The 19565-nt window shown below is 40.4% G+C and overlaps 1 protein-coding gene across 4 annotated transcripts in view; it reads left to right on the forward strand.

The window, feature by feature from the left end:
• The window catches only part of EFHC1 (EF-hand domain containing 1), a 65113-nt gene that overhangs the window by 22871 nt on the left and 22677 nt on the right, over window positions 1-19565 (forward strand). For 3 of the 4 annotated variants that reach the window (XM_031019689.2, XM_031019690.2, XM_031019688.2), the window contains exons 6-9: window positions 3881-4101; window positions 10296-10436; window positions 14369-14582; window positions 14976-15123. In XM_031019689.2, the coding sequence (XP_030875549.2) occupies window positions 3881-4101; window positions 10296-10436; window positions 14369-14582; window positions 14976-15123 (724 nt within the window). Of the gene's footprint in view, window positions 1-3880; window positions 4102-10295; window positions 10437-14368; window positions 14583-14975; window positions 15124-19105; window positions 19523-19565 lie in introns of those variants that run through there. The other variant, XM_081828416.1, reaches the window with a different exon arrangement.

The following is a 19565-nucleotide window of genomic DNA, read 5'->3' on the forward strand; positions in this document are numbered from 1 at the left end:
GGACAGTAATAGGCAGTTACGGGAGTATCTTTCAGAAGTTCTCTTTGCCAGCGCCTTCATTTAAGTAGTTAAGATGAATAAAAATTGTATTTTTATAATGGATAGAGTTAAAGTTTCAGGAATTATAAAAGTTCGTTCTTTGTTGAACGTAATTGCAGTTTACCACTATGTGGTAAGTAATGTCAAAAGAAGGTCACCAGAAGCTTTCTACTCAGCTGTTGAACCTAAGGTTCTAGGTTCTTAAACTCTGTTAACTATCCTTTAGACTGGCTTTCATCCTTTGACCTTGCCTTTCCCTTGGTAAATACAAATGTTAAACAACATCAAAATTGTACACTCTAAATATGTACAACTTATTGTAGTCGATTATACCTCAATAACGTAAAAATATAAATCCATACTTAGATATGTTATAGTCAAACTTAAGAACACCAAATTCAAAAAGATCATAAAAGCAGCCCGAGAAACAAGGTTATCCATACAGAATGGCAGCTACAATGACAACTGACCTCTCAATAGCAACACTAGTTACCAGAAGACAGCGTACTGAAATCTTCAGAGTGCTGAGAAGAAAACAGAATTTAATACCTAGAGAAACTATCTTTCAAGAAGAAAGTGAAATACATTTCCAGGCAAACAAAACAGATTTTACTAACAAAAGACCCTTACTAGGAATATTCTAGAGTGTACTTTTAGTAGAAAGAAAATTATTCCAGAAGTAAGGTCTGAGATATAAGAAGTGATTTTAAAAAAAGAAGAAGAAAATGGCAGCGTGTGGGTATATCTAAATAAACATTGACTATACAAACTAAAAAAACAATGTTGAATTTGTGGGAGTTAAAAAATATCAAAGTAGAATTGAAATATATTACAACAAAGACTTAGGAGAAGGGATAGGATTAAAAAACAATAAACTTTGAAAAATATTTTAAGAACATACTTAAGATACAGAGACATAAAAAGGTCAAAAAAGATGTACAATCAAATAGCAAAAGAAACTGATAAGGCTATATTACTAAAATACCAATAGACATTAAGGCAGAAAGCATTGCTAGAGATAAAGAAGATCATACATGTTGCAAGAATTGTATTTACCAGGAAAATATACTAATTCTAAACTTGAATGCAGTTAGTAACATGGCTTCAAAACATGAAAGACAAAAATTTATAGCATTATTAGGCAAAGAGAATGGACAAATTCATCAAAATAGTGGGAGTCATTAAAGCATTTCTTCTTATAATTGTTAGATCAAAAAGATAAGTCAATAAGCACATATATATATATATGATTTAAATAATAGAATTGTCAGTGTTGATATAATGAATGCATCAACACCGGGAGAATTCCCATTTCTTCAAGTACAAATGGAACACTTATAAAAACTGGTCAGTCTTAACGTTATTTTTAAAGTCAGGGCATCTTAAACCATATTTTCTAATTTCAACACAAGTTAGAATTCAATTTCAGAACTATTAAAAAAACTCATGTATTTGGAAATTAATTTCTGTTAGATGAAACAAGCAAATTTTAATTGAAATTAAATTAAATTTTTATTCCAGTATAGTTAACATATAGTGTTATGTCAGTTTCAGGTGTACAATATAGTGATTCAACACTTCCATGTATTACTCAGTGCTCATCAAGATATGTGTACTTTTATTTATTTATTTATTTATTTATTTATTTATTTATTTATTTATTCTTATGTTAATTCCCATACATTACATCATTAGTTTTAGATGAAGTGTTCCATGATTCATTGTTTGTGCATAACACCCAGTGCTCCATGCAGAATGTGCCCTCCTCAATACCCACCACCAGGCTAACCCATCCTCCCACCCCCCTCCCCTCTAGAACCCTCAGTTTGTTTTTTAGAGTCCATCATCTCTCATGGTTCATCTACCCCTCCGATTTCCCCTGCTTCATTCTTCCCCTCCCACTACCTTCTTTTTTTTTTTCTTAACATATATTGCATTATTTGTTTCAGAGGTACAGATCGGAGATTCAACAGTCTTGCACAATTCACAGCGCTTACCAGAGCACATACCCTCCCCAAGATACGTGTACTTTTAATCCCCTTCACCTATTTCACCCATCCCTCTACCGACTTCCCTTCTGGTAACCATCCGTTTGTTCTCTGTAGTTAAGAGTCTGTTTTTTGGTTTGTCTCTTTTTTGTGTGTGTGAAATGAGCAAAGTTTTAGAAAAATTTAACTTGTCCAGGAGGAAATAGAGACCAAATGTCTTTAACCATTAAGAAAATAGAATCACTTAAAAAATTCTCCACAAAGAAAACACCAGATCTAGATAATTTTTCAGTTTTGCCAAATAAAGAACAGCTAATTATAAGCCTAATACAGATTCATAGAAAAGAACTAATTCATTCATTAAGAAAAGACCAATAAAACCAAAGACACCATGAGTAAGACTACAGTCATATATGCAAAAAACTTAAATAAAATATCAGTAAATGAAATCCAGCTACATATGAAAAATATAATTGTTAAGCAAAAAAGGTGAATGGTTGTATAGTGTGTATGCACACGTGTGCACATGCACCCACACACATACACACCCCAGGTCTCCTGGAACATTGTTGACTGTGTCCCCCAGTGGCCATCACTTCCTGAGGTAACTCAAAGGGGTCTAGTAGGGTTAGGCACTAGGCAATGGGAGAAGGAACCCTTGGTCTATAGGGCTTTTAAGATGCATGATTGGGAAAATCATGATCTTTTGGCATGATCAAGGACTGGCGCTCAAGCCTTTCTGCCTGATGTAACAAAACCTTAGCCTTCTTTCCTATTTTTCCATCTTATCAATTATCAGTTGGGAGAATAGTGGCCTCTCAGGCACCCTGTGATCAGAGTTCTAGGGTCAAGCTTTGTGGTTACAGCTATACAGTGTGGCACTTTACCAGAATTGACTATCTTACAGTTTCCATGGTGGCCATGCTGCAGGGAATCAGTCTTAAATAAGTCAATCCTTAGTTCCCATAAAACAATGTGATAGAATTGGATTTATACCTCCCAAAATGCAAGGTTGATTCTACATTTGAAAATCTGTTGAGTGCCCAGATAAACAGATTAGTATGATCATCTCACTGACCCTACCTCCTGCCAGAAGACTAGGTCAGACTGTCCTTCTAGCAGTGATCACAATTGAAATGAAACTATTATTTGTGTAATTGTTTAGTATCCGTTGTCCCAAACAGACTGTTTTCTCCATCAAGGCAGCAATCTCACCTACACTGTTGTTATAATCTCGGTATTTAGCAGTGAACCTGGTACATGATATATGTGGTCATTGATAATATGTTGTGTGAATGAATAAATGGGTCAAAGGTTGGGTGGGAGGATGGGTTAGCCTGGTGGTGGGTATTGAGGAGGGCACATTCTGCATGGAGCACTGGGTGTTATGCACAAACAATGAATCATGGAACACTTCATCTAAAACTAATGATGTAATGTATGGGGATTAACATAAGAATAAAAATAAATAAATAAATAAATGAAAAAAAATGGGTCAAAGGTTGAACTGAATGATTTAGATCCCTCCGTTGATCTTGTACTCTATAGAAGGACATTTATTCTTTCCTCCTGTAATGATTTCCCCTAAGCATGAGTTCTGCTAAGGTTAGTGACCTGCACTGATAGTTCAAGCTGAATAAGGGAGAATGACTTCACAAAAACTATCTGGGATATTATTTCTGTGTCCGGTCAACTGATGGAAATACACAACCTTATTTTCTGCTGGGAGAGTAGAGGAGACCCTTGACCAGAGCTAGAGACCGTAATTCTCAAGAGTGCCCAGCTGCTGTGTGTCAGTCTTTCTTCCCATCCTTATTCCTTTTCTTTCTTCTCTCCCTGTTATCTTCTGTCAGAGAACTTCCCTCAGTGTGTGCTGGAGATCTCTGATCAAGAGGTGTTGGAATGGTATACCGCCAAAGACTTCATTGTGGGGAAACCACTCACTATCCTCGGGAGAACCTTCTTCATCTATGATTGTGATCCTTTCACTCGACAGTATTACAAAGAAAAGTTTGGAATCTCTGATTTACCACGTATTGATGTGAGCAAGAAGGAGCCACCTCCTGTGAAACCGGTAATGGAACACTAGTTCCGAGTGTAGTGCGAGAATTAATCTTTTGATATAGAGGTTTAAGAAAAAGAAAAAACGGAGTCATGTGAATACCAAATAAAAGATGGACAAAGCATATGATACAGAGCACTTCACAAAAGAAGAAATACATATGAAAAGACCCTCCTCCATGCTCAGTGCAGAGTTTTGTTTCAGATTCTCTGTCCTTCTCCCTCTCCTTCTGCCCCTCCCGCTCATGCTCTCTCTCTCTCTCTCAAAAATAAATTTAAAAAAAAAAGACCCTCAACTTAACTGATAATCAAAGAAAATAGAAATGAAAATAATGAGGTTTTGGATGTATTTGATTTAAAAAGACTCACAATATCCAGTGTTTGCCCTGATCTGAAGAAGTGGACCTTTTCTTTTCTTTTCTTTTTTTTTCACTTTTTTAAAGTAATCCCTACATCTACTATCAGGCTCAAACCCACAACCCTGAGACCAAGAGCCGCATGCTCTACTGACTGAGCCAGCAAGATACCCCAAAATGGTCATTTTCATATACTGTTAACAGGAGAGCTAATAGGAAAAACCTTTTTGAAGGGCAGTGTCGTCCTTTTAATTTTTTCAAAATAAAATATTACCTGTCTCTTGATCTAGAAAATCTGGTCTGGGGACCATAAAGCGATAGGTGTAAGGATATGTGTAAGTAAGGATTACTTATAATAAAGTGTAAGGAGATTGGCAGAACAAACTATAGAACAGTGAGAAGAATGTGAGACTATAAGACTGGTTAAAGAGAAAAAGAGGAAGTCAGTCTCTGCATATCAACATGGCAAAATGTCCGTCACATTTGTAAGTGAATGCGTTTATGTTATACAGCCCTGTTTGTGTAAATTGCTGCATACAGTATCTGCTTACACTTACCAAAGAGAGGACCTGGAGGACTCTCCACTCACACTGTTCACAGTGGGTAGTTCCACATGTGAGAATGGGGGGTGGGGAGGGCAGTGCGAGATGACAAGGGACCTTTCTTTTTATACTCTGTGTGCTTTTAATTTCTCTTCTTATACCAAACCTTGTATTACTTCTATTATTTTATTATTTTTTATTTTTATTTGTTTAAAGATTTATTTGAGAAAGACAGAGAGAGTACAAGCAGGGGGAGAGGCAGAGGGAGAGGGAGAAGCAGACTCCCTGCTGAGCTGGGAGCCGGACGTGGACTCGATCCCAGGGCCCGGAGATCATGACCTGAGCCAAAGGCAGATGCTTAACTATCTGAGCCACCCAGGCGCCCCATATAATTTTTTTATTTTGATTAAAAAAGACATCTCTTAAAATTCCAGACTGCTAGGACATTTCACTGTTCCCTGCCTATCTATCAGACCCTTTTACTTAAAAACTAATTGGGAGTGAACAGAAGCTGATTAATGAAGATGTTGGAAGATGGCTTTCTTTCATTGCCACATAGCTTTCCTTAGAATTATACTGAACCATGAAATTTAGTACTGTGTACCACAGAGTCCATTCTGATCTGAGAGTAAGGTCGTGGTTCTTTTAAATGCACCCACATGATAATCGGATAGACTTGAGCCTTCAGAGTGGTTCAGCCACATATTTTAGAAATTCAAGTAAGAATTGCATGTGGGGGCACCTGGGTCACTCAGTCCGTTGAGCGACCAACTCTTGATTTCGGCTCAAGTCATGGTCTCAGGATCATGGGATGGAGCCCCACGTGGGGCTCTGCACTGGGCGTGAGTCTGCTTGAGATTCTTTCTCTCCCCCTCCCACCCCCCTCGCACTTGCGCACCCTCTCTCTCTCAAAAAAAAAAAAAAAAAGAATTGCCTGTGTTAAAAATTACACATTATACAGCAAATTCAAGAAGTATCTGATGTGGGGCGTCTGGGTGGTTCAGTTGGTTAAGCGACTGCCTTCAGCTCAGGTCATGATCCTGGAGTCCCAGGATCGAGTCCCGCATCGGGCTCCCTGCTCGGCAGGGAGTCTGCTTCTCCCTCTGACCCTCCCCCCTCTCATGCTCTCTCTGTCTCATTCTTTCTCTCTCAAATAAATAAATAAAATATATATATATTTTTTTTTTAAAAAGAAGTATCTGATGTGTTAAGGCAGCGCCGTATCACAGACCGTAAGCTTTGGCACCTGTTCCGCGCACTTGGGGCTGGAGCAATGCATCCAGCCTCTTTGGTCTGTTGCCTATGCATAAAATTGGGTATTGATACCTGTGACCTATCTTTATATATAAAGATATATATCTTTACTCCTCTGTGTGTAAAATAAGGTTGTGGCTCTTTCTTTTCAAAAGAAACCTGTGAATGGAAGGATGGAATTAATGAATTCCTCCAGCACAGGCGTCTGCCTTCCCCTGATCGGCTGCCCTGCTTCTTGCATTTAGCCTCCAAGTGCCCTGAGTTAGCTGTGGTTCTGGCAGCAGAGCCTCCTGTTTCACTCTCCTGCACTTTTGCTGATGCTCTTCCACGCGCTTGGACCCCTTTGCCGTCATTTCTTTACACAGCTCTTCCTTACCCTTCCAGACTCGGTGTAGGCCTCCTCTCTTCCAAGAAGGCATCTCTAAGCTCCCAGCAGGCTTAATCACCTCTCCTGTGTGTCCTGGGGTCCTGTGCCTCCCTCTGCTAGTACTTACCTATTATATTAAAGTATCTGTCTAAGAATCTTTTTTACTACACCGTAAGGTCCTTGAGGCCAGGGAGCACTTAACTCAGTGCCTAGCAAATAGGGCGCATGTGGTATGTTTCTTGAACTACACAAGAAGACTGCCTATGAAGTATGCATTTGTTCCCCAAAGAGGCAAGTGATATCTTAGGCCAGCCTTTTGGAACCAACATTTCATAAAAACAATTACAAAGAAGGATTTGGATTTAATATGCTATGAGTTCCCAGGGGCAATAAAACTTCTGGAAGGAAGTATGGATCGAGATAATACTTCTTGCTGTCAGTTTTTTTCTCTGATAGGATTCTTTACCAATGAATGGGCTCATTGATTAAGAATTATAATAAAGCCGGGGCGCCTGGGTGGCTCAGTCGTTAAGCGTCTGCCTTCGGCTCAGATCATGATCCCAGGGTCCTGGGATCGAGCCCCACGTTGGGCTCCCTGCTCTGCGGGAAGCCTGCTTCTCCCTCTCCCACTCCCCCTGCTTGTGTTCCTGCTCTCACTATGTCTCTCTCTGTCAAATAAATAAATAAAATCTTTAAAAAAATTAAAAAATTAAAAAAAAAGAATTATAATAAAGCCCTTGCTCCTATCCCCAAATATTGGGGTACCATTTGTTGCAATATATGAGAAAAAGTACCATAGGAAAGATCTAGATTTTGATTAAGCAAACTATTCCATCACTTCAGTTTATAGAGAAGTATAGTATGAGATAGCAGTCCAAGGTCGCACTGCAAAGTACACGGGGGAGTTTATTAAATGCCAAACTCCTTTACAAGAAGGAATCTGACCTAACCAGGAAGTAGAATGGGGAGGGACTGCAATATAATAGTGCATTTTTCTTAGTGAAAGGCTCTGATCCATCTTTTGAGCTGATACAAGTTCTGAGTCCTACAACGCCTCTGCTTCCCATTCTTTCACTCTCATCTTTTTCTTCTAACCTGTCTTCTAAAGAAAGGAAGGGAAGGGAGGGCTTAGATGAGAACAGAGTGAACTGAAGAACCACTGTAGATTTTGGTTCGTTTGTTTTGCCCTATCTCAGTCACCCTGTAATATAAAACCAATTCTCCATCCATACACATGGCACATGAGTCATAGTATTTGGTCAGTTTATTTTCAGTAAATTCTTTATAATAAACAATTACACATAAGCGCTCTCTGCTTGTCCATGGAAGTCTTTGTTGGAAATGAGTAGGAGAGCACCACTTACCAAACAGCAAATACCTTTCAGTTCTCCTTAGTCATTATGCTTCCGTCATTTAAACCCTGCACAACGTGGTTGGAAAGCAGGGGTGGGAAGCTGTAGCTGGGTTCTCGAGGGATAAAGCTAGAGGCAGGCCAATGATCAGGGGTAGAAGCAGATATGAAGAGGATATATTCAATTCAAGAATCATGACACTTAGGTCAGGCTAATCTGTTAGCTCAGGAGTAAGTAAATGTATCCACTGGCCAGATGCGTCTGTCTCAGGTTGACTCCATCGGGAGACCTGCTGGTAGGGAAGACAAAGAATCCAGAACTAGGAGAGCAAATCCGCTATGGAGCTGGCCTCTGGAAGCCTTATTTGGAGGATTATGGGACTCTCAAGCTCCCTGTGTACTTGTTTTGTTAAGATAATGTGGGTGGAGCATGTGAGCAGGATTATCGAGGAGTGAGTGGCTCATCTAGTTTAGAACAGGACACCGACAGTAGACAGTAGCTTGCAAGACGAGAAGCATAGTGCCAGGACCCCAGGCATAGGGGCTGATATTTAGGGAAGGTCTTCATTCCAAGCAGGGGGCATAAGGTGTGATTCAGAAAAAATAGGTTGAACTCTGTTAAAACACAAAAAGAATTTGAGAGGAAGGTGTTCAGAGGCTTACCTCCCTATTTCAAAGTTCTTCAATCTCCACTGCCAACACCCAGAGGAAGTTTAGATTCCACCACTGTATATTTCTGCCTATCCTCTAGAGTAACTCAAATGCTCAGCATGTGGTGTCTCACCCAAGGTCCCTCTGTCCATGGCAAACCTGTATATTCATTGAGTAGTGGTTTTGCATTTAGAGCAAGTTAGGCCATTGTCCATCTACTGGATGCACTAGTCATATTTCCTCCATGATGATCACATTATGGCCCCAGGAGGTGGGCGAAGAGGCAGTGATCCAGGCACTACACCTTGGATGAGCAGAGTAGTCACAGGTTTTGAGGAAGTACCTGTTATAGATGGACTGTATAGGCTAATTTGTCAAAGTGCTTCAATACAATATATAGAAAGATTTGGGGAAGGTCCCTACACATGAAATGTATGGAATAAGCCGACTTTGCTGAGGAAGCATAGCAAAAAGGAGTCAAAGAGAAAGAACTCTGCTGCAGTCCTCATCGAGGAGAAGAAAACAGCCACTGAACTCAAGTTTTTAGACCAAGAAATCCTACCATCTTAGAGTGATGCTTTCAGCTCTTCATGGGGCCTGAATGAAAAATAAAAGCTCATCCTGTACTTTCACGCTAACTCACCAAGTAATGGTCATAGCAGAAGTTTGGTTTCTTGAGTTTGCTCCTTTGCTAGGAAAGGAGAGTCCGGAGTGGACAAGGAGTCTGAGTTCTCAGTAAAGAATGGCCGCCACCCCTATTTGTGTGGCAAAAATCAAGAAATAAAAATACTAGAAATAAGGAGATAAATAGGAAAATAGTAGCACGAACCAAGTCCTGCCCTCCCCCAATGCCAACACACACACACACCCCCTAGAACAAAGAAGTCACAGATCCTTGGGCTTGTCCATGGTAGGATGACCACAGGGCCAGGATTGGGACCAGGAGTAGGGCCAGGTCTTGCTTTGGTGGTAAGGGATCAGTGGACATCAGCAACACACGAGTCCTCCCTTATCCACGGTTTTGCTTTTCACGGTTTCAGTTACCCACGGTCAACCACAGTCTGGAAGCAGATGATCCTCCTCCTGATGTATCATCAGAAGGTCAACAGTAGCCTAACACTATGTCACAACACCTATGTCATTCACCTCACTTCATCTCATCATGTAGGCATTTAATCATCTTATGTCATCACAAGAAGGGTGAGTGTAGTACAATAAAATATTTTGAGAGACCACATTCACGTAACTTTTATTACAGTATGTCGTTATAATTGTTCTACTTTATTATTGGTTATCGTTGTTAATCTCTTACTGTGTCTAATTTATAAGTTAAATTTTATCAAAAGTATGTATGGGAAAAAGCATAGTATATACAGGGTTCAGGCATCTACTGGGGGTCTTGGAACATATCCCCCGTGAGTAAGGGGGACTGCTGAACTTTTGGTCTAGCCCTTTGGGTTACTCTGTAGCATCATCTGTCATTCCTATGAGCAGTGATCATGGTATAAAGCTTATATATAAAAAGGAATGGAATATGCAATGTTTTAGTTTCTGACTACAGTACATTTGTGTATATAGAAATTGCTTTTGAATAAGTATCTTCTAGATATTTAAAAAAGAAACTTGGTTACCTTTAATGTAATTTTAACACAAATAGCATCTGCTTTATTTCTTCTATTTCTGCAGGAATTACCTCCCTATAACGGTTATGGACTTGTTGAAGACTCTGCTCAGAATTGCTTTGTTCTCATTCCAAAGGCTCCGAAAAAAGATGTTATTAAAATGCTGATGAACGATAACAAGGTGCTTCGTTATTTGGCTGCACTGGTGAGGATGATTTCCATGTGCTAAGATTCCATTCGGTCTCAGTACTGTGCCCAGTGGTCCTTTTTGTCTGTTAAGCTTCAGGGTAACAGTCGGCAGAGTCGTGTGTTATTTAAACAGCCACGGGACCCAGTCTCCAGCCTTTGGATGGGTTGGGTAGTGTTAGCAGTGGTCCCTGAGCCAAGATCTAGCTCTAGTCCTATCTCCTGGAAACATCGTTCTTAGACCGTTAATCTCTCCCTTCTACCCCTCAAATTTTGACTGACCTTTTTGCCTTTTTTATTAAGTAATCATGAAAGCCTGACATAGTGAAATTATCTGTGTACTTGTGTGCAATCGAGTGTACTGTGATTTCCTTGAGGGTAGGGACCGTATCTTACTAATTTTTATCATTACTTGTGATATCTAGCTTGATGTATTTTGTATTTCTTAAATGTAATAAATGGGATCCTACCAATTTAATAGATATTGCCTTTGAGAGGTCATATGGCTAGTGGATTAAGAGCATGGGTTTGGAAACAGACATAAATTTAAATCCTGAATATTCCACTCATTGGCTGAGTTACCTGAGGCAAATTACTGATAGGAGTTCAAAGGGTAATATCTTTAAAAATGGAAAACATACAGAAATAGGACTATAAGCATTTTATTTAGAAATATGGATATAAATAGAAATTGAAATAAGTTACTTCTGGGAATAGGAATTGGGAGTGTGGGAGGTAGGCCAAGTGATTTTTCAAACTGTATGCATGTATTTGAAAAAATAAAAATTAAATCAAGACATAGCTGACTACTATATTTTAGAAAAATGTTGAACAAAGCTTTAAATAAAAAGGAAGTTCTAGCACACTCTAGGCCAAGTAGCATACTCCCTACTATAAAAATTCTGATTAATGAATGTTTTACATTATTACCAAGTTCTCTCAGTTGGGAGGGCTTTCTAGTTTCCATCAACGTTCTGTTTCTTGACTGGGTGGTGGTTCCACGAGTGTTCACTTAATGAAAATTCTTTGAACTGTACATTTTGGTTTTTTGCAGATTTTCTCTATGCGTGTTATAGTTCACACTAAAAAGTATATACATATAAAAGAAATAAAGTATGCTAAACCCAGACAGGCGGTTCGGGCCTAAGTGCAAGTATGGCTAGTGAAGTATCGGGGGCTCAGGGTGGAGTGCCAGCGGAGGGACTTGGGGAAGCTCGAGAAGGTAATAACTCGACTTGAGCAGTGGTCTCCACAGCAGCAGGCTTGGCCTTCCAAGGAGCCTGCGGACAGCTGATACTCCATGGACACTCTGAAGAAAATATTACAGCCTCTGCTTATAATTTATCAGGAGTGCACTTTTTTTATAGCCCCTGATATTTTTATATGTACTTTGTAGGACACAGAACATGTTTATGTAGAAGAATAGATGTTGAATTATTCATTCATTCAACAAATATTAGAGAACTACTTTGGGCTTGGCATTGTTCTGGGCATTGAGGGTACAGTGGAAAACAAGACAGACAAATCTCTGGCCTCGTGGAGCTTACATTCCAGTTAAGGATATTCTGGACAAGAGTAAATATATCATCAAAGAACAAGTAGTAAACATGCTGTGAAAAGTAAAGCAGGAGACAGAGTGATGGGGAGGGGCTCATTTAACTGGTCAATAAGGGAAATGCTGGGGAGGGGGCACACAGCTGAGTGGAGACCAGAATGAATGGCCCAGGGAGCTGGCCAGCAGCATATCTGAGGGAACTGCATTTCATGCAGATGTGGTGTACAGGGAATGGAGGGTAGAGAGACAGAAATGAAGATGGGATCAGGCACCAGCTCAGAGTCTTACAGCCAGTGGCCTAGCAAGGCTGGAGGCGTAGAGTGGTGGGAGTAGTCACCCATGATGCAGGTAACAAGCGATGTAGGTAAGAAGCCTGCAGACAATTTAAAAATAAACCCAAAAGTTGATCTGCTTCTTACTCTCATTGTGTGCCTGTAATTCTAAATATCAGCAATACAATACTCATCCTCAGGCTGTGCCTCTGTACAGTAGAATTTCAGTTACTAAATGTGGAAGAGAAGAGGGCAATAAAAAATTACCATTAAGCACACACCACAGCAATAATGGTTGCAGAGAATATCCATCAGTGGATGCTAAAATTACCGGAAGACCTTTGAGGAGAAACAGGATTTTCATAGTTTCAAGGTGTGTTTCTTAAGATATTTATCAACTGCAAAGGGAAAGATGGTAATTTTAGAAGGGAGAAACCCAGCATTTATCTTCTTACCCACATGACCAAGGTCAACATCACCAATAATAAGATCTTTCGGTATCGTGAACTCCTTGTTACGATATCTGAGAAAGACAAGATATTCTTTCTGTGGTATTTTTGCCAAAGATGCAAAAATGAGATGCACAAGGGACATTCAACAAAATAATTGACCATTACTCTTCAAAAGTGTCAAGGTTGTGAAAGACAAGGACAGAATGAGGAACTGTCACAGATTGAAGGAGATCAAAGAGAACAACTAAATGCAATGTGAGATCCTGTATAGGATCCTGAGTCAGAAAAAGAACATAAGTGAAAAACAGGTGAAATTTGAATAAGAACTGTGATTTATTTAATGGTATTGTGCCATTACTATTTACTGTTACTGTTGTACCATTACTCTGGGTCTGATAATTGGATGGTTATGTAAGCTATGTAAGATGCTAATGTTAGGGGAAGCTGGTAAGGAGTATATGAAAATTCTCTATTGTTAATGCAACTTTACACTTAGTTCTAAATAAAAACATAACGATTTTTTTTTTAACTTTTAAAATACTCCTAAAATACTCCTGCCAGGAGGAGCCATTGGCTCTCCCCCGCTACCCCCTTGGTACAGACCTGCCTGTCGCCATGCTCAGAACTTCGTGTTTTATTCAGTGTGACGGGAATCCTCTGGAGGTTTGAGAGCAGAGGAGTGATGTGATTTGATTTTTATTAACTATATTGTGGATGTTTGTTTAAAAAATTTTTTATTGTTAAGAGTGTCTAATCGAAAAAGTTTGGAGACAGTTAGATTAGGGAATGGTATGAGGAAATTATTTGACAGGAGGAAACCCAGTGACTTTCTTTGATAAACGAGAAATTATTATACAAGAAATTCCATGTTGTAAATGAAAAGATATGTGCTGAAGTTGCAATTTGAGAGGATTTTAGTCAAGAATAAGCATGTCTGTATTTAAGCTTGTTCAATCTGGAATTGGTTTCTTAGGGTTATGTGATCACTCTCAGTGATTTGATATACGAATAGTCTTGCTACAAGATAGTTTCCCAGAATCAACTTCAACTCTATGACATTATATTACTCATTCCTCCTTTCTTAAATTTTCTTATTAAAATTATGTATATCAGTGGATTTGTTTAAAGAACTAAACTTTGCATAATCATCTTAGTGTCTGTGAAACTGAACATGTCAGCCAAGAGGTCTCAAACTGTGGGCAGCCTGTGGGCAGAACATAGCCCACATGTTTTGTTTGGCGCACATAGTGCTTTAAAAGAGTTAAGGTCAACATTTTAAAATCAGGGGTTTTATTTTTTTTTCCGAGTTTTTGTTTAAATTCCAGTTAGTTAACATACAGTGTAATATTAGGTTCAGGTGTAAAATTTAGTGATTCATCACTCACATACAACACCCGGATTTCTGTCTTCCCGTGAGAAATGGGAAGATCACACAACATTGAGCTTACATTCGCACAAGGCAGCAACCAGTCGGAGTTGAGTTGGGGCAGTCTCCTTTAGATGAGGCATGTCCTTTCCAGACCACCACAGTCCCCACCCCCCATCCTGTTCACTTACATTATACTTTGTGTATTTGGTTTATATTTTATACCTTGTCCTGTAGATACTTAAGTTTAGAACATCGGGGTCTATCATGTACCTTCATAATAACTTCCTTTCTTCTCCTGTCTAGGAATCTCCCATCCCGGAAGACAAAGACCGCCGATTTGTCTTCTCTTATTTTCTTGCCAGTGACATGATCAGTATCTTTGAGCCACCTGTCCGCAATTCTGGCATCATTGGGGGCAAGTACCTTGGCAGAACTAAAGTTGCTAAACCGTCCTCAACAGCGGAAAACCCCATCTACTATGGCCCGACTGACTTCTTCATTGGTGCTGTGATTGAGGGTAGGTCAAAGCACAGCTTAGTGTTTCCTACCTGCCAAGTGAATGGGTTCTTCTTAGTGGGAATTTAATTCGTTTAACTTGTAAGAGGCAGTTAGGCTGCATTCCACCTGAGCTAAAGCTAATATTCTTGTATATGTGATACAGTGTCTTGATCTCTTTCCATGTCAATTAAACTGTAAGTTGGTTGCATTTGTGGGCTATAGATGTAGACCCCGAGCTTCCTGAACACTGAGAGAACTACTGCATATTAGTTTAGAGAGCTATGGAATGTTCCTTCATCTAGGTCACAGATGCCTATCTGTGAACTTGTCATTGGAGGATCAGTATTATTTTACCCCTAATGGCATGATTAAAACCATAACCAAGCTAAATGTATTTCTACCCTCTCCCCAGTGTTTGGCCACCGGTTTGTCATCCTTGACACAGACGACTATGTTTTGAAGTACATGGAGAGCAATGCTGCCCAGTATTCACCAGAAGCACTCTTGTCCATTCAGAACCGTGTTCAAAAGCAAGAAGGTCCTGCACCAGAATTGGAAAAGTATGTTTGGCCATCTAAGGTCCAATTTGGCTTTGGCACATATAAAATATTTAGGAAATAGTTCTTGATAAAATGAATGAGTAATCACATTTTAGATTTTCAGATTTTCCTCACCAAATGGGAGTTATTAGATGTACACAGAAGGTTCTCTGGGGGTCCATTATAATAACTAGTAACTTAGAACTTTTTCAACTTCATTTATTTAGCAAATAATTATTGAATGCCTAATATGTATCAGATACTCTCAGTAGGCCCTTGGGCTTTTATCAGTCAACAGAATAGATGAGAAGTTGCTGCTTTCCTGGAGTTGACCTTCTAAGCAGTAGGAGAGGGAGACAACCAATAAACAACACAAGTAAACCATACAGCACATTAGGGGATGAATGCTATGGAAAATAGAGAATAAGAGTGATAAGGATTTCTGCAGGATGACGGTGGGTAACAGTTGATCTGGGGAGCCGGGTACACCTTGAGAAGGTGACAGTGAGCAAACACTTAAAAGGAGTCAGGCATGTGGCTATTTGGAGGAGGAGCTCTCCAGGAAGAGGGACTGGCGAGTGTGAAGGCCCAGCCTGCCCCGAGTTCTGGAAAGAAGCAGGCCGGTGAAAGCGGCAAGAATGAGGGAGTGAGAGGAAGAGGAGGAGGTGGGGTTAGAACATAGCCCCGTAAGAAGGGGCTAGATCCTGTAAGACCCACTGGGTCTTTGGAAAAATGTTGACTTTTCTCTGAGTGAAATGGTGAGCCACTGTGGGGGTTCTCAGGAAAGGACTGGCCAGATTTGGCACATGTTTTACAAGAACTCGCCTGGCTGCTGTGCTGAGACTAGATCAGGAGGGAGACCAGTTAGGACCATGTCATAGTAATCCAGGTAAGAGGTGAGGGTGTGTGGACCAGGTGCATCGGTGAACGTGGAGAGAAGTCTGATTCTGGATATATTTTGAAGGTAGAGCCAATAGGACTTGAGACAGATTATACAGAGGATATAAGATAGTAGTTAAGAATGACTCTTAAGGTTTTTGGCCTGAGCAACTGGAAGGAAGGAGTTGCCATCAACTGAGATGGGGAAGATGTGCATTGTGGGTAGTAGAGGAGGGTTTTTTTTGGTTGGGGGAAGGATTTCGGTTTTGGCTATTGTAGGAGTGCTGACCACATTGACTCCATCTTTGGCCCTCCATTTTGTTCATGTCCACGCAACGTCCCCCCTCGGGGCTATGTGTTCCTGGTCCTGTGGAGGTTAATGTCTGCCTTGATGGGATTGCAGGAGGCTTGTTCTGATCTTCCCTAAAGTGGTGAACAGAAGACCCCACTTTAGGTAATTAGTAGAGATGGCTGGCCCACAGAAGGCCCCACTTTAGGTAACTAGTAGAGATGGCTGGCCCACAGAAGGCCCCACTTTAGGTAACTAGTAGAGATCCTTTGGAGCACAAATGGCGCCACTTTAGATAGCTGCCCTGTGACCTCACCACCATGCCCCTTGCTCCATAAAAGCTGGGGATTGAAGTCCTGAGTGGGTGGAGAAGGAGGGGCCGAGAATAGCCGAGTGCTGCCGGGATCATTCCTGTCTGGATCTGTCTCCCTGATCCCCCCTGTAAGTTACCCTGAAAGAAACTACGTAAATGGGATGGAGTGGCTTGCTTTGTTTTTCAGTCTTAAAGTGCCTTTACATTATAGAGGATACTTTACTGACCCTCCTCCATCTTCTAACAGTATCCTGGGTTTAAGGTATCTATGCGTATCCAGGTGGAGCTGGCCATTGGATATATAAATCTGGCTTTCAGGCAAGAGGTCTAAGCTGGGGATGTAAATGTGGAAATTGTTGGCATATAGATGATGTTTCAAGCCACAGGACCGGGTGAAATCTCTAAGGGAGCGGTGCAAATAGAATAGCTCCCAGAACTGGGCTCTGATGTCCTCCCACAGTAAGTGTTGCGAGAGGAGACTGGGACGTCAGCTAGCAAGGCAGGAAGAGAAGCAAGTGGGTGTGGTGGCCTGGAAGTCAGATGAGGGAAGTGCAGGCCGCACTCCCTTTGCATGGAGCTCCGAACTCTAAAAGCAACCATGCCAAACAGTCTTAATAATCGATGGGAAAATTTACTGTTCTGGGACCTTTAAAAATTTCTGTCAAAACATGAAAAACTCTGATGGTTATATATGTATAAGGAAGTGAAAAAATAGTAAGACCAATTTGCGCTTAGTACACTAATTTTTTAAAACAAAGGCGGGACACCTGGGTGGCTCAGTCAGTTGAGCGTCCGATGCTTGGTTTCGGCTCAGGTCATTATCTCAGGGGTGTGAGATCGAGCCCCTCATCGGGCTCTGCGCTTCTGCAAGAGAGTCGGCTTGAGATTCTCTCTCCCTGTCCCTCTGCCCCTTCCCCTACTCGCATGCACACTTGCTCTAAGATAAGTCTTAAAAAAAAAAAAATTTGGCAACATCAAAAATTAAAGTGTTTTACTTCTTTGTAAAATAAACTTGCCGAGACAAGGTTGAACACTGCTTGCCTCGTTCTTGTCACATAACCGGAGCAAATATCTTTTCTATGCCTTGGCAAATTGGCATATTCCTTTCTAATTTTGGATCAACTTTCAACATTTTATTATTTTTGCTTTCGATGTTGTGAAATATCTCCTCGTGTTCCTTTAACAACGGTGAAGTACCTCTGAGAGTTCTTTTAATGTGAAGTTTCTCAATGCATCTGGGAGACGCTTGTCCTTTCCACGCACCCCCTGTCCTCATTCAGGCCCTAAGTCGCCCTTCCCCTAGCTGAGCACTGCGCTGACAGTCCCCGTTCCCAGGTGGCTACTTCTGTACCTCCATTATGTTAGATTCCATTTCTACATCCAGTGTTAGCACTTTTGTGTCTTTGCTTCACTTTCACTTTTCTTCGCCAATTTCCTCTTTCAGTGATTCATTTCAAATATACATTTTGCTGTCTGTCTGCGAGCTAAAAAACAGATGCCTGGTGGCCAGTTGCTGACAGACTTTGAAACAAATGAGATGATTGTCACTGCTCACTGTGCATGAGTTGTTTATGTGGTGGTCGGTGCACTGAGCAGCCCGACAGTGAGTTTGTGCTTCCTGTAATTCCTCACAGTTAATAAATGCGGTAACTGGAATTTGAACCATGTTGTTGAGGGACTGGGTTATTTAACTAAACAGTGTTAACTGAAATTCACCCTTATCAGAGCCCTGCAAAGGGACAGCTGCCTGTATATCAAGGAAGACAGGATTCGTTTTGTCAAATGGGGACTTAACAATGTGGGGGGATCCAAGTGGGATCTCCCCACTTCAGGGGAATGGGAAGAGCAGGCAAATCCAATGGGAGGGGATTTAAGAGAGAGTGGGAGGATGGCAACTACTTGTGGTGAGCACATCATAAGGTAGAAACTTGTGGAATTACTATGTTGTGCACCTGAAACTGTGTGTCAACTATATGGAAATAAAATTAAAGAAAAAAAGAAAAAGAATGAATGGGAGGAGAGGAATTTGAGACTGGAAGTACGGACAACTTTTTTGAGGAAGTTTTGTGCAAAGGGGAAGAGACATGGGCAGTAGCTGATAGAGGAACAGGAGAAGTTTTTGTTTATTCTTAAGATAAAATAAACAGCATGTTTATACATAAATGGGAATGATTGTGCAGAGAGGGAAACTGACATATGTGTAAGAGGGGAGCTTTGTGGAGTGTGTGTGAGAGATGGGACATGGAACCTGGTGGAGGAATGGGCTTTAAGATAGAAGCACCAAGCATTCATCTGGTGGTCGTTCTCAAACTCTTTGGTCTCAGAGCACCAGTCTACTCCTAAAAATTAGGGAGGACCACAAAGAGTTTTTGTGTGTGTGGTTTATATCTATCCGTATTTACCATAATAAAAATTATATCTGAGAAATTAAGAATATTCATTAATTTGTTTCAAAAAATAATAAACCCATTCCATGTTAACATAAATAATGTTTTATAAAAAAAAAAACTATTTTCCAACAGTCAACAAAAGAGGCAACCCACAGAATGGGAGAAGATATTTGCAAATGACGCTACAGATAAAGGGCTGGTACCAGGACCTATAAAGAACTTCTCAAACTCAACACCCAAAAAACAAATAATCAAGTCAAAAAATGGGCAGAAGACATGAACAGACATTTCTCCAAAGAAGACATACAAATGGCTAATAGACACATGAAAAACTGTTCATCATCATTAGCCATCAGGGAAATTCAAATCAAAACCACACTGAGATACCACCTTACACCAGTTAGAATGGCAAAAATTGACAAGGCAAGAAGCAACAAATGTTGGAGAGGTTGTGGAGAAAGGGGAACCCTCTTACACTGTTGGTAGGAATGCAAGTTGGTACAGCCACTTTGGAAAACAGTGTGGAGGTGCCTCAGAAAATTAAAAAATAGAGCTACCCTATGACCCAGCAATTGCACTCCTGGGTATTTAC

Source organism: Leptonychotes weddellii, chromosome 8 (genome assembly GCF_054177405.1).
Source record: "Leptonychotes weddellii isolate Sample4059 chromosome 8, ASM5417740v2, whole genome shotgun sequence".
NCBI lineage: Eukaryota > Metazoa > Chordata > Mammalia > Carnivora > Phocidae > Leptonychotes > Leptonychotes weddellii.